General features: G+C 50.3%; 1 protein-coding gene across 4 annotated transcripts in view; it reads right to left on the reverse strand.

Annotated features, from left to right (window-relative positions):
• The window catches only part of VWF (von Willebrand factor), a 161,112-nt gene that overhangs the window by 124,393 nt on the left and 21,368 nt on the right, over nucleotides 1–15,351 (reverse strand). For 2 of the 4 annotated variants that reach the window (XM_059935147.1, XM_059935148.1), the window contains 5 exons: nucleotides 12,443–12,594; nucleotides 11,221–11,341; nucleotides 9,584–9,748; nucleotides 1,414–1,516; nucleotides 924–1,132 (listed from right to left, as the gene is read on the reverse strand). In XM_059935147.1, the coding sequence (XP_059791130.1) occupies nucleotides 924–1,132; nucleotides 1,414–1,516; nucleotides 9,584–9,748; nucleotides 11,221–11,275 (532 nt within the window). In that variant the 5' untranslated portion in view covers nucleotides 11,276–11,341; nucleotides 12,443–12,594. Of the gene's footprint in view, nucleotides 1–923; nucleotides 1,133–1,413; nucleotides 1,517–9,583; nucleotides 9,749–11,220; nucleotides 11,342–12,442; nucleotides 12,729–15,351 lie in introns of those variants that run through there. The other 2 variants (XM_059935150.1, XM_059935149.1) reach the window with 2 other exon arrangements.

A 15,351-nucleotide genomic window follows, 5' to 3' on the forward strand; every position in this document is an offset into this window, starting at 1 on the left:
TAAAAATTTTAAGCACATTTAATAGGTTGAGAAAAAACTCAGAATGGCAGTAGAAAATTCATAGAACTCAATGAAAATGAAAATATTTACCTATCAAAGTTGGTGTGATACAGCTAAGGCAGTATTTAAGGAAAGTTGATAGACTCAAATGTACATATTGAACAATAAAAAGTTTAAGAAATCAGGGCTGGAGAAGACAGAAACAAATGATCTTACTATTTTCCAGTCCAATGAAAGGAATAATCAACTGTTTCTCTACACACTTACCCCTTAACCATAAAAAAGAAGGAGAACTTATACACAAATGTTCAGCTTTTGCAAAAGAACATCCCTACTTAAATGTTTATGTAATTGAAATTATCAGAAGAAGAATAAAGATTAGCAGTGGTTTTCGCATTGTCCATATTACTTCCTATTGCTTGTGAACACACACATGCACGCACACCCACATAAACTAGCCTTTTTGGACAGTGTAGAGGACCACCCTTTCTTTTTGGCCACACTGCGTGGCTTGCAGGATCTTAGTTCCCCAACCAGGGATCGAACCCAGGCCCCCAGCAGTGGAAACACAGAGTCCTAACCACTGGACCACCAGGGAAGTCCCAGGATCACCCTTTATAGATTTCATCCTCAAAGTTCCATCACAGTGGCTCAGGAGGATCTGTTCAAACCATCCAACATTTATCAACCATCTGCCACATGGGTAATTCAAGGTTGAACAAAGTCAGGTCTGAGGAGCCCCCAAGATCTGATTTGCCGGGGGGTCTAGGCAGCGAAGTAGAACACTAAGAGATAAGGTTGGCGGGATAAGTTGAGCTGAGGTCTTGGGGAGGCTGGAACGCCAGGGGAAGAGTCATAGTGAAGACTGGTGAGCAGGACAGCACAGCCATGCGTTCGGGAAACGGTGTGCCAGAAAAGCCTACCTTCTTGAGTCCGGAAGTCATCTTCGGCAAAGATGTTAAAGTTGCCGCACAGCCCACAGGTCTTGTTGAAGTGTCTGTCTGACAGCAGGACTTGAAAGTTGCCGCTGCCATCAATCCTGGCCACAAAGCCGTAGGCCTCGCTGGACAGCTTGTAGTACCCAGCCTCAGTTTCTAGGTACAGCCCTTTGGAGGCATAGGGCATGGAGACCCTGGACGGACAGGAGGAACTCAGGAAGTGGCCTTCTCGTCCATTTTCTGGATGTCCCTCCACCCTTCAACCCGACCATGCTGCAGGGTTCAGACCGAGGAGCAGAGGCTGCGGGCCTAGTCCAAGCGTTGGGACATCCCACTCTCGCCCACCCTGCTCACTTCCTCTGGGCACACCTACTTCCTCTCTCTGGGCCCTGTTGCTTCATCTGAAAGACGATGGGGGAGTACAGGGGAATTATCAGGGTCCCTTCTAATTTGAACTTTCTGGGCTCCGACTTACCTCTGGTCCCCCTGCAGCACAGTACCATTGACAAACACGTGGATATCGAAAAATTCCCCAAGATACACGGAGAGGCTCACTCTCTTGCCATCTTGGAAGTCCCCTGAAAGAGAAAAGAATTATTTAAACTGGGTAGCAATTATTACTCCCAAAAAGTGAATACATTTATTTATAATCATCATCTCTATAATCTTATCTCAGTGGAAAACTCCCCTCAAAGATTTAACAAATGGACAACAAAAATTTCCCTAAAAATCTCATTGGCTCACTCATCTTTCCATTCATCTAAAAATATTTACTGAGTGCCTTCTGGATACATAGCCCTCTAGTAGTCTCTTATATTTCTCAAAAGAGAAATGTAAAATTCTGACCCCTTCCTTCTGGGAGTTTACAATCGAAGTATAAAGATAAAATAAGCATGAGTCGAATGCATTCTGAGGCAGTGAATCAAAGCCACAATGTGAGTTATTGGTGACAGGAACTCTGGGATGTGTTATTTAAAATGTTCTCTTAGAAAGGGAACCCTCCTACACTGTTGGTGGGAATGCAAAGTGGTTCAGCCACTGTGGAAAACAGTACGAGGTTCCTCAAAAAACTAAAAATAGAGTTGCCATATGATCCAGTGATCCCACTCCTGAGCATATACCCAGACGAAACTATAATTCGAAAAGATACATGCACCCCTATGTTCATTATGGCACTATTCACAATAGCCAAGATATGGAAGCAACCTAAATGTCCATCAACAGATGAACGGATAAAGAAGATGTGTTGTGTGTGTGTGTATATATATATATATATATATATATATATATATATACACAATGAAATACAACTCAGCTATAAAAAAGAGCAAAATCATGCCATTTGCAGAAACATGGATGGACCTAGAGATTATCCTACTAAGCGAAGTAAGAAAGAGAAAAGACAAATACCATATGATATCACTTACACGTGGAATCTAAAATATGACACAAATGAACCTACCTACGAAACAGAAACAGACTCACAGACATAGAGAACAGACTTGTGGTTGCCGGGGGAGGGAGGGAAGGAAGGATTAGAAGTTTGGGATTAGCAAATGCAAACTGGTATGTATAGAATGGATAAACAGCAAGGTCCTACTATAGAGCACAGGGAACTATATTCAATATCCTATGATAAACCATAACGGAAAAGAATATGAAAAGGAATACACATACATGTATAACTGAGTCAATTGGCTATACAGCAGAAGTTAACACAACATTGTAAATCAACTATACTTTGGTAAAAATTCAAAAAAAAATAAATAAAATGGAGATTCGTGAGTCTCTCCTCACTGTACTGAATTCGCTTCTCTGGGAGAGGTTTAGAGATACCACAGGTAAAATGCCTCACTCCATGCGGGGAACTTAATAAGGACACAGATGTTGCCATTAGAGATGTTTGAATAGCCAAACACATGATCAAATGGTCTCTGACGTTCCCGTTGTGGGGGGCAAACGCAGAGGCAAGGGTGATGGCAGTTGACATGAAAGCGGGAAAACAGGAAGAGACACTTTTGCAGCTTAATGAAGACCTAACAACCCCACTGCTTGTCCGGAGAACAGGCGTCTGTGCTGGGCTATTGGTTTTCAAAGATAACTGAGTGGCCACAGGAGATGAAGGATCCAGAAGGAACAGTGTGGTCTGCGTCTCAAGCCTTTGAGACTGAGAAGTTGATGGAAATAGGGAAGATGAGGGCAGCCAGTGAAGACAGAGAGGGAAGATGCTGGAGAAACAGGGGTCAAAGTTGGGGGCGCCACGCCTTCATGCTCCCGAAGAAACGGGGCGGGGACCCAGGTGGAAAGGTTAAGCTTGGAAATGAGGACATGTGCCTGCTCCTGGAAGGGTCAGGGGACTGTAGCTCCAGCTCCTCAGCAGAAGAGAAGGCAAGGGGCTTCCCTGGTGGCGCAGTGGTTAAGAAACCACCTGCCAAGGCAGGGGACATGGGTTCGAGCCCTGGTCCGGGAGGATCCCACATGCCGTGGAGCAACTAAGCCCGTGCGCCACAACTACTGAGCCTGCGCTTTAGAGCCCGCGAGCCACAGCTACTGAGCCCGCGTGCCACAACTACTGAGGCCCGCGCACCTAGAGCCCGTGCTCTGCAACAAGACAGGCCACCGCAATGAGAAGCCCGCGCACCACAATGAAGAGTAGCCCCCGCTCGCCGCAACTAGAGAAAGCCCGCGCGCAGCAACGAAGACCCAACGCAGCCAAAAATAAATAAATAAAATAAATTTTAAAAAAAGAAAGAGAGAAGGCAAGAATATCTATGGAACCAAGTGCAGGAGGCTCGGAAGGTCTGTTGACGTGACGTGCAGCTGCCACGGCTGGGGCCACTGATAAAGCGAGCTAAGAAGGGTGGTCTCAGGACAGCCCAGCAGAGGTCTGGAAGGAGTTGTCCTCCAACCGGGGCTTGAGCTGGACCCAGGCTGCTGGAGGACAGCGACACCTGGTATACACACACACACACACACACACACACACACACACACACACACAAACCAACCAGAATTAGCCAGAAAATAGACTTGCTTCTGGTAAGATTTCAGTGAGGGCCGTGGCATGTAACTAACAAGCCCAGTCTAAGAATAGAGTCTTGAATGATATACCGTTAGTAGCTCAGGGGCCACCAGGAAAGGCCCAGAGGCCACCCACAGCCCACAAGCCACAATCTGCCGGGCCCCAGACCAACGCTGGCAGGGGTTAAAGGAGATGCCAACTGCGGGGAAGGGTTTTGTCCTGTCCCATTGAGGAGTCTTGTCCGAACTGCATTTTCACTTCCAACAGTTTTTGTAGCAAGCAAATTTTTCAAAAGTTGAACAGACTTTCTGACAGCAAGAAATTAGCCGAAGAAAAACAAAAATAAGTGATGGGACAAATAAACTCACATGTTAATGGTAGAGTCTGAGTGGTGGGTATAGGGGTGTTCATTGTCCTATTCTTTCAACTTTTCCGTATGTTTGAAATTTTCCATAATAAAATGCTGGGAAACGCAAACAAATGGGAGAGCCCGGCAACAGGCTTCAGTTTGCAGTTTGCCTTCCCAGCCCCTCGACATTCACAGTGGGCCAAAGACTGAACCCCTCCCCGGCCTCTGCTGGGGCTGACCCTGACCACCACACCCCAGCCTGGAGGGAGCTCCATTCACCACGTGCCTGCTGGCAGAGGTGCAATGAGCCCAAGAGGTTGGGGTCTCCTCCCGGCCACAGAACCCACCTCCTCCTCACCAGTACAATTCCTATCCATCCCCAGTCTCAAGAGGGCTGGAGGGTTCTGCCCCTGCTTCACTAGGCAACTCAGCCCGTACATCACCTTGAGCTAGGGGCATCTCCCTCCTGGAAACAGGAGAGGAGCCCTGGGCACCTCTCCTCAAAGGTGCTCCCTCCCCATCACGGGGATTCAGAAAGGGTGCCTGAGAGAGCTAGGCAGCGAGCCAGGGGTGGGGCAGGAGGCGGGGTGGCGGTGTTTGCTGGAGAGTGGGTGGGGAACGCTGCCCGCAATCAGCCAGCTTGGGGTGAACCACCATCCTGCAGTTGCCTTCAAGGCTTTCAAGGATGTAAGATCACCTCAACAGTCCCTTGTTCCGTGGGAAGCAGGGCTGAACAGGTGCCGTGGGGAAGCCGAGAGGTCACTACCACTAGGAAAGAAGGGCCTGCAGGCTGGGCCAGCCAAGACTCCAGCAGGAAGTCAATCAAAAGGGAACCAGGAGAATGTGACAGAGCCCCGAGCCTCCCACGGTTGGGGTGCATGGGAGCTCCCATCTCTTCCAGGTAAAAGGTGATACAGCCTGACTCCAGAGCCCGTGGGACCTGGGTCCACCAGGTAGCTGACACTCGGTGTCACTTGCCCGTCGTCACACAGCTGGTGAGTGACGACGGGATTGGGACTCAGACCGGGGGCTGGTTTAAGCGTCTGAAGGGTGGGCTCTGCATGGCCCCAGGAGCGATGGCATCTGGAAGCTGAGGAGCCTGCCAAGGGCACCCAGAGCCCAGCACTGCGTAAGGCAGCAGCCCGTTGGTGGAGGTGGGGGTAGAGATGCCGGGATCAGGACACTCGGTGAGGACAGAACTGCAGGACCCTGTGGAATTCCACACCCAAGGCAGGGGCAGCAAGGGGAGGTTTGGAAGGAGGAGACTTCAGAAAAGCATACCACGGCAGCATGAAGGAGCTTGGAGACCATCTAAACAAGTGGCTTTAAAACGTTTTTGCTCACATATATCCAGACAAAACTATAATTCAAAAAGATACATGCACCCCTATATTCATACCAGCACTACTCACAATAGCCAAGACATGGAAGCAACCTAAATGTCCATCGACAGATGAATGGATAAAGAAGATGTGGCACATATATATATAATGGAATACTACTCAGCCATCAAAAAAGAATAAAATAATGCCATTTGCAGCAACATGGATGGACCTAGAGATTATCCTACTAAGCGAAGTAAGTCAGAAAGAGAAAGACAAATACCATATGATATCGCTTATACGTGGAATCTAAAATACGACACAAATGAGACTACCTAAGAAACAGAAACAGACTCCCAGAAATAGAGAACAGACGTGTGGTGGCCGAGGTAGGGGGAGGGAAAGATTGGGAGTTTGGGGTTAGTAGATGCAAACTATTAAATAGAGAGTGGCTAAACAACTATACTGTAGAGCACAGGGAACTATATGCAATACACTGTGATAAACTATAATGGAAAAGAATATGAAAAAGAATATATATGTATAACTGAGTCACTTTGCTGTACAGCAGTAATTAACACAACACTGTAATTTAACTATACTTCAATAAAAAATAAAATTTTAAGAAAGAACATTTTTGCTCAGAAAGTGGAGTAAAAATGCCAGTAACTTCATGACCCAGTGCATGCACCATACACGTTTCACATAACATCCCTACCCTAACCCTGTGCCAGGTGCTCTGGTACTTTCTGATGTCTTCTATTCTGTTCCCCGTAATTTTTGTTCATGCTGGTTACAACCATTCCATTCATTTTATGACCCATATGTTGTGACTCAGTTTGCAAAACACTGATCTATACTGACTCCATTCTACAGTTGGAGAAACTGAGGCCCAAGTTTACAACAGGCTTTCTCCACCTCGGCGCTATTAACACTGCGGGCCAGATACTTCTTTGTTGTGGTGGCCACTCTGTGCACGTAGGATAATTAGCCGTATCCCTGGCTTCTATCTATCAGATGACACTAGCCTCCACCCCCCAAGCTGTGACAATCTAAAATGTCTCTAGACACAACCAAATGTGCTCTGGGGGAAAAAAATCACCCTGGTTGAGAACTATTGGTTTACACCGCTAACACGCGCAGAGCCCACATCAGGGTTTTCTAACTCCAAGTCCAAACCTCCCTTTGTAACACAAAGCCACCTAACGGGGCGTCTGAGTGCTCAGGATTCAGTTAACCACTAGTGCAGGAGAGAACTCTCCATCAGCCTTATGTTTTATTTGCTTCCTTCCCTCCCTGCAGAATTCAGGAGGGCATCTGATGATGTGCAGCCATCAGGAAGATGAGCCATTAGAAACTGCCAGCGACGGACTTCCCTGGCGGTCCAGTGGTTAGGACTCCGCGCTCTCACTGCCGAGGGCCTGGGTTCAATCCCTCGTCAGGGAACTAAATATCCCACAAGCCACGAGGTGCCGCCAAAAAAAAAGAAAAGAAACTGCCAGCAAGCCCCGGGGCGGGAGGACACTCCCACAGTCCGCAGACCTGCCGGCCCGCACTTCCTGTATCTGCCAGAAGATGGGCGAGGTGTCCATCCCAGAGGCAAGCCAGGGAAGCTCTTCCCACGGCCCCATCTCCAGTCTGGCCTCTTGAATTCAGGAACTGAGGCTCTAAGTAAGGGAACAAGGCCTCCCCCAGGTGAGCAAGGAGCATTCAGGTAAGCAGGTGGCAGCTGGAAACAGAGTCAGACCCGAGTGCTTCCTCTGAGTCTAGAGTGTGGGAATCACTACTCTGTGTTTCTAACAAACACTCCATCCTCCACTCCTGTGATTCTGATGCAGGTGATCATCGTCCAAAAGCTGCACAACAGCGATCTGGTGTGACCTGACCACATACTGATGGGGAGGCAGAGGCTCAGGCTGGGGAGCTCACTCAGAACCTTGCTGGTTGTCCGTGACTCTCTCGGGGCTGCTTTGGGAGCCACTTCCCGCAGGGTGGCTCAGGGGCCACCAGAACTCCCGAGGTCTCTCCCGGGTCCCCGTGCTGGCCGGCTAGAAGCCTTGACCTGGGACCCTGGATGGAGCCTGCCGGACCGGGAGCCAACAACCAGGGCAAGGGGCCTCGCCTTGGCACCAGGTGGCCCTTCATGCTCGGACACAAACACTTTACCCAGGATGTGAACAAGGTTCACAGGAGAGGAACGGGAACTTGCAATTTAGAAGCGAGGAAACAGGATGTCATTGGAGAACAATAGAGCAGAGACGTGTGGGAGGGCACAGCCGTGCCTGCAGGATGGAACGGCAGTGTCCAGGGGTGCTGCGCCCCTTGGCACCTCCGGCCCCCAGAGCAGCAGTGCCAGCCCACCCTGCCGGGCCCAGCTCCTCAGATTATCCCTCTCCTGCCAACACCCCACTCTCACCCCCAAAAACAGAAGAAGTAGCCGCCCGTGCTCTCTGATGTTAGCAGCACGATTTGGGGTGGGAATTAAACCAATCTACATTGAAATGGGATTGACCTATAGCCTGACTTAAGCCAACTACCTGCCAGAAAATTGACACTTGACAAGAGCAAATTGTTGTAAGAAAAGGAGGAGGACGCAGAGGGGGTATCCCACGGAGATGCTCTGAACTAGAGAGCCCTTCCATTCCTCCTTGGCCCCTGAAACCCAGAGAAGGATGGCCAGAGAGGCCAGACTTCTGACACCAACCCGCGTGGATGTGAGGAAGAGGAGTCAGTGTTACCCTGACTTTGACAGACATGCCCCCAAGTGCCCACGGTACATTTGTGACAACGTGGATGGACCCTGGAGGCACTGTGCTAAGTGAAATAAGACAAGGAGAGACAAATACTGTACGATCTCACATGTGGACTCTTAAAAAGCAAGCAAAACAAATGCACTGTGACTTTTAAGGTGGAGAAATCCACTGAAATAAACATTGGGACCACCTGAGGAGGAAGGACCTGGGGCCTTCAGCTTCCCAGGGAAGGTGAGGGGGTGCTTTTTCTCTCCATTGCTGCCTCTGAAGCAAGACGGGTCCCCAGAGTTCAGAGTTCAGGATGACTTCCTCAACTTATCATGCCCTAGGGGTGTCTCTGGTCCTTTTCATCACCCGCCTGGTTACCATGGCCAAGGCCACCCTGCATCCCGCTTCTCCCCCTTTCAGAAGCATCTTGGCAAAGAACCTGTTTCTGCTGAGGCTCTACACTAGCCCCTCGTCGCCTGCTGAATCAAGAAACAAACTCCCCCATCAGACAGCAAGACTTAGCCCCATCAGCCTCCCCCCATGACCCAGTCTTGCACTCCACTGTTCCCCAGGCCTGTGCTTCTCAAACTTGGGGCCCCAAACCAGCAGCAGCAGCTGGGAACTTGTTAAGGATGAACATTTCAGGCCCCACTCCAGATCCACTGACTTAGAAACCTTGGGCCGGGTGGGAGGGATGGGGGACCCCAGCACTCTGTTTTAACCAGCCTCCAGGTGAGCCTGATGTGCCGCAGGGGGGCAGAGATAACACGGGCATGATACCAGCACTTTGCCAGGAACACAGGAGGTGCTCAACATCAGCTGATACTCTGAATTCCAGCAAGAACATGCAACCTTCCTTCCCTTTTCTACAGGCTTTTGTTATTAAAAACCACCTTCTGGGTCATCAATTCTCTCGACGCTTCGGGGCTTCCGGAGCATTGCCTGGACCCAGAGCAACAGACTCAACCACTGGAGAAGCACGAAGACTCTCTCCATCCACCAGGTTCCCACGGGTAGAGGCCCGGGGGGAAGCCGAGGGAATCCCCACGTCGTGGAGAGGCCGTTCCCCACCACGCTCTCCGCTCAGGCCCTGTCCTAAGAGTAGGAAATCCCAACCCGCAATCCCCAAGGCCCTCACCTGCCAGGGCTGAGCTGTGCTGTTCCCACTCCCCACCCGCCTCTGAGTTCCCCCCCTCAGGGCCTGGGCTCACCTATGAGCGAGAAGGCGTGTGTCTGGCAGTCCCCCGCCAGGAGGTAACTGCAGCTTCCCTCGAAGCTGTACATGCTCTCGTCAAAGGTGTTGATGGAGTCGCCCCCGAAGAGGCTGCAGCGGGCCATCGACGACCTGCCAAGAGTGCCTTCTCCACAAAGGGCCCCTGGAGGGAAAGGCCACACGTGAGCACAGCTGGCACCACCAGCCCAAACCACTGCAGCCTGGTAGAAACGAGGCTGCGTCTGTTAGAAATCAGGCTCCGGGGAAGAACTTTCCATCCTCAATGACAGTAAAGCTGTTGCTTTCAGCCCCAAAATATGACCCAGGACTCAGCAATAATGGAGGAACTGTTCTTCAGGAAACCTATTCATTTTAATGACATATATTCACTGATTTTAAACGTACTGCATGCTCATTAGAGAGGATTTGGAGACTATGGAAGAATAATAAAAAGAAATTAAAATCATCTGTAACCAACATTCAGCAATAACTAGAGTTAACGTTTTAGCGTTTATCTTTTATTTCTATTTTACTGTGTATATACAGTTACAGATTTTTTGCAAATTTGTCAGCGTGCTGAACAAACTGTTTATAACCTGTTTATTTCTCAATATATTGTAAAGAATTTATCATATTTATCATGCCATACTTACAAAACATTTTTGGTGGCTGCATTATATTTTGCATCTAAATGTATTTGGTATAGGTTCTAGCATTTTCCAGTTTTCTGATATGTACATAGATTGTAATGAGCATCCTTCTACATTAATCTACTGGTATATCTTGAATATATTGAATTCTAAACAGATCAACCTGTGTGCCTGACACATAGAATCTGTGAAGTATTGACTCCTGCAGGGTCATATGCTATCTCCTGCCACTCTCACAGTGTGTGTGTGTGTGTGTGTGTGTGTGTGTGTGTGTTGGCAGGTGGAAACCACAGCTGTCAATCTCTACGTTTTCTGGATCCCCTGGCACAGAACACACCTAGTAGGAAGATGCAGAGGGTATGACGAATGTATATTTTGCCCCAGACCAACCTGTGAGCTGCAGGCTGGACGCTGCTGGCCTAGTCATCTAAATGGAGCCTAGGGTCAGAAAAGGGTCCCCCTTGCCTTTCACAGACTCAGCATCTCAGTGAGGGAAGGAGGGTAGTGTTGTACAGTGAGGGAGAGCTGGCCTCTGATTTTGGTTCTGTGTGACTTTGGAGCAGTCATTTTTCCTCTCTGACCCTCAGTCTCTTCATCGGTACTATCAGATGTACACCTGTACAACTAGATGAGCTCCACAATCTATTCTAAAGCTAATAATCTGCCCAAGTCTTGGATTCCTTCTTCCCCATCCTCCATCCCCAGCATACAGGACTGTTCTGTGTGGCCCTGGTGCTTCTTAGTTCCCCAATTGGAGAAGACATTTACAGGCACCTGGTCCTTGAGAAACACAAGTCCAGGGCAGTGGGCTCTGCAGAAACTTCATAAGAGGAATTAACCAGGGAACCAGTGACTCCGGCAGCCCCAGCATGAGCCGAACGTGGGGCGGGGCACACAGGTGGGCTCCAGACACACCTCCCTGGCAGGGGGTGGTTCCCAATGGCCCTGAGGCAGGAGTGAAGAGTGGCAGCACCTTTGGACCTACCTGGCAAGGTGAGGGCCAGAGCGAGCAGCAACCTCGCGAGCCTGGCAGGGATCATCTGCGGAGAAGCAGGAGAGTTGAGCTCGCGATCACTGGTCACACAGGTGGCTGGTGCTATGTGCTCCTGGCCATGCATGAAGTGGGGAGAATTTTTTTCAAGCAAGAGAAGAGAATCACTCTCATCTGCCCCTTAAACATGGACTGCTGGTCCCCAAAAAAGCCTGTGGCCAGGCCCAAAGAGTAACAATCACTGTGATCCAGGACCCCGGGCACCCTTCCCCAAACAGTGGTCCCTGCTGCACACCGAGGGGAAAGCCCTGCCTTGGCCTCCACACGCCCCCAGGTGTCATCGCCTGAGCTCCCGCGGCCGCTCAGAGCCGGGGGCACCTCATTCCCTCCTCCTCTTCATCCTCTCACGCTCGGCAGCAAACTGGGGAGTAGGAACCGTCTCGCTTCTGCTCCTACCCCGGGCGCCAGGCTCTGAGAACACTCAGGAACCAGGCTTTCTGGTCAATCACCCACAGTGTACACCAACTCCTCTCTCATCCCCAACCCAGCACCTAGCACAGTGCGCAGCACCCAGGAGGTGTTCAGGCAACATTTGCTGAGTTGACCTGATAAACAGACAGCAGTCCAGCAGCCCTGGGTGGTGGGCAAGGTTCCCTGTGGTGTGGCCGCCCCAGAAAAGGACAACTGACCCTGGCTGGCACAGCATACCCCGAGTCCCTTAGGGCCCCGGGCACAGCTCCCTCCTCTGGAAAAGCTGCAAAATTAAGTGCAGAGTCTGTCACCTGAGATTCCCTGGGGGTGGGGAGCTCCTTTACCACCCACTGCCCCATCCAGCCAAACAAGGGAGAGGTAAACCCCATCCATGATGTATCTGTGGAAGGAACACTCTAATGTCTGATATGGCCAAGGCTTGGTCTTAAAGCAGGTGCCCAACACACAGGTACACCAGGCTGCTTCCAGAAGGTACCCAGAGGTGAGGGCAGAGCTCACTCCTGTCCCATCTGGTCAAGTATTACAAGCAGTAAAGCCCAGGCAAGAGCGGAAGCAGCCACAGGACCTCCAGAGGCAAGTGGAGGAGGTGGCGTTGGGAGGGTCCCTGGCTGTGAATCACCCCCCAAGCTAGCCCAGGGATGGAGAACCCCAGCTCCCCAGGGGTGGGGATCAGTCCTGCATCTTCCTCCCACTATGAGCCAGCCCTCTTCCCCAAAGACCATACCTTCCCCTGCAAATGGGGGCTGCGGGTGACTCCAAGGTCCCTCGGGAAACTCAGCCTCCACAGTGGTGCCGCCAGACCTAGGCCATGCTCTCCAGGACCTTCTGTGGCTTGGGACTGTCTTGCTGGTGAGTGACCCCCGGGCTGTGGACACCCTGGGCCGAGGGGAGATAAAGCCCAAGCTGTGACGTCCGTCAGCCCCCCCTTTCCCACCACAATAGCTGTGAGCTGCCACCACAGGGGATAGGCCTCCTCCTAATGACCGAGAGGAAACAATGTACGGAAATGGTATTAGAAACACCTCCAAGGCGATAAGGCTTTGAACGCTTTGGTGGGAGACTTCCTAGCAGCTGCCCTAAGGAGCTGCCTGGCCCTCCTGGCGCCCCTACACAGGCGCGGGTCCCCCCTCAGACAGTGCCCCACAGACGGCAGGACCAGGAAGGCTGGCTGTCCGGGGCAGGCTGGTGCAGGCCAGGGAAGAATCCAGACTGGAGCAACTGAGCTTTTGGATCCGGTTTCCAGGGCCAGACTCCAGTTCCAGGGAAGTTTGGAAAAACACCTCAACCTGAGCCAATTTAGCGGCCATGTCTAGAGGAAGGAGAGAGCTGATGCTTCCTGTCCGGCTAGGTGTGAGTGATCCGGTCCCAGCCCCGACGGGAACCGTCAGTGTGGGTCCTGGCCAGAGAACGGACAAGTTAAAGATGAGGGGCCTGGTCTCTAGTCCAGGCCTTCCTGAAATGACGGCTGGACCGTCAGATGCTAGGACTCTTCCCGAAGACACTTCCAACCACCTCTGCTGCCCTGACTCCTCCCTGACCTTACACACACACACACACACACACACACACCCCACACACTATATACACAACACACACACATACACCACCACAAACACCACACACACACCATACACACACACCACACACACACCACACCCCATGCACACAACACACATCATATACACAATACACACACCACATGCACCACACACACACACACACCACACACCATATACACAACACACACACATACACCACCACAAACACCACACACACACCATACACACACACCACACACATACCACACACCATGCACACAACACACATCATATACACAATACACACACACCACACACCATATACACAACACACACACATACACACACCACACACAACACACACTATATACACAACACACACTATATACACAACACACACAACACACACACAACACTCACTATATACACAACACACACATACACACAACACACACACACAACACTATATACACAACACACACATACACACAACACACACAACACACACTATATACACAACACACACACATACACCACCACACACACAACAAACACTATATACACAACACACACACATACACACAACACACACACAACACACACTATATACACAACACACACACAACACACACTATATACACAACATATACACAACACACACATACACCACCACACACACACCACATGCACACCACACACCATACACCATATACACAACACACACATACACCACCACACACACACCACATGCACACCACACACCATACACCATATACACAACACACACATACACCACCACACACACACCACATACACACCACACACCATACACCATATACACAACACACAGACATACACCACCACAAACACCACACACACCATACACACACCACACATCACATATGCACGCACCCCATACACACCACACACCATATATACAACACACAGACACACACCGCCACAAACACCACACACACACCATACACACACCACACATCACATACACACAAACATACGCACACACCACATACACACCACACACCATATATACAACACACACACATACACCACCACAAACACACACCACAAACATACACATCACACACACCAATCTTTCTTCCCAACCTCTAATTCCCTGGAGCCTAATTCTTAATCATCTGCTAAACTAATTCTTGCTAAAAGAGGTAGCTAACAAAACAGAGGAGGATGGGGACTCTCATGCTGGGACCCCAGGCTCTGTGACAGGCAGCCTAAGACACAGCTCGGTGAGGAAGCCCACCCCGCTGCTTCCCACGTCACGGCACCTGCCCTAAAAGTCTGGGAAACCCTCTGTCCCCAACCTCCCCCTCCCCACGCACACCCCTCACACCCCACCACTCCCTTTACTGCCCCAGGAGAGGAAGATGTTCCCAAGAAAGAAGTGGCCGAAGAGGCAGAATTAGCATGATATAGCAGAAAAGCCACTTAAGGATTTCCATTTCCAACTTTTCTTTTTAATAGATAACCTGAAAATCCACCCACTACAAAACATCTCCAAATGCTGTGTTAAATATAACAAATGTTCTTTTTCTTTTTTTAATATTTATTTATTTGGCTGTGCCAGGTCTTAGTTGCAGCACCCAGGATCTTTAGTTGCAGCACATGGGCTCTTTTAGTTGCAGCCTGTGCCTCTTAGTTGCAGCATGCGGGATCTAGTTCCCTGACCAGGGATCAAACCTGGGCCCCCTGCACTGGGAGCACGGAGTCTTAGACACTGGACCACCAGGGAAGTCCCAACAAATGTTCTTTAAAAGCACAGCTAGGGCTCCCCTGGTGGCGTAGTGGTTAAGAATCTGCCTGCCAATGCAGGAGACACGGGTTCAAGCCCTGGTCTGGGAAGATCCCACATGCCACGGAGCAACTAAGCCCGTGCACCACAACTACTGAGCCTACGCTCTAGAGCCCGTGAGCCACAACTACTGAAGCCCGCATGCCTACAGCCCACGCTCCGCAACAAGAGAAGCCACCGCAGTGAGAAGCTTGCGCACTGCAATGAAGAGTAGCCCCCGCTCACCGCAACTAGAGAAAGCCCACACACAGCAATGGAGAACCAATA

The sequence above is a fragment of the Balaenoptera ricei genome, chromosome 10 (assembly GCF_028023285.1).
Source record: "Balaenoptera ricei isolate mBalRic1 chromosome 10, mBalRic1.hap2, whole genome shotgun sequence".
NCBI lineage: Eukaryota > Metazoa > Chordata > Mammalia > Artiodactyla > Balaenopteridae > Balaenoptera > Balaenoptera ricei.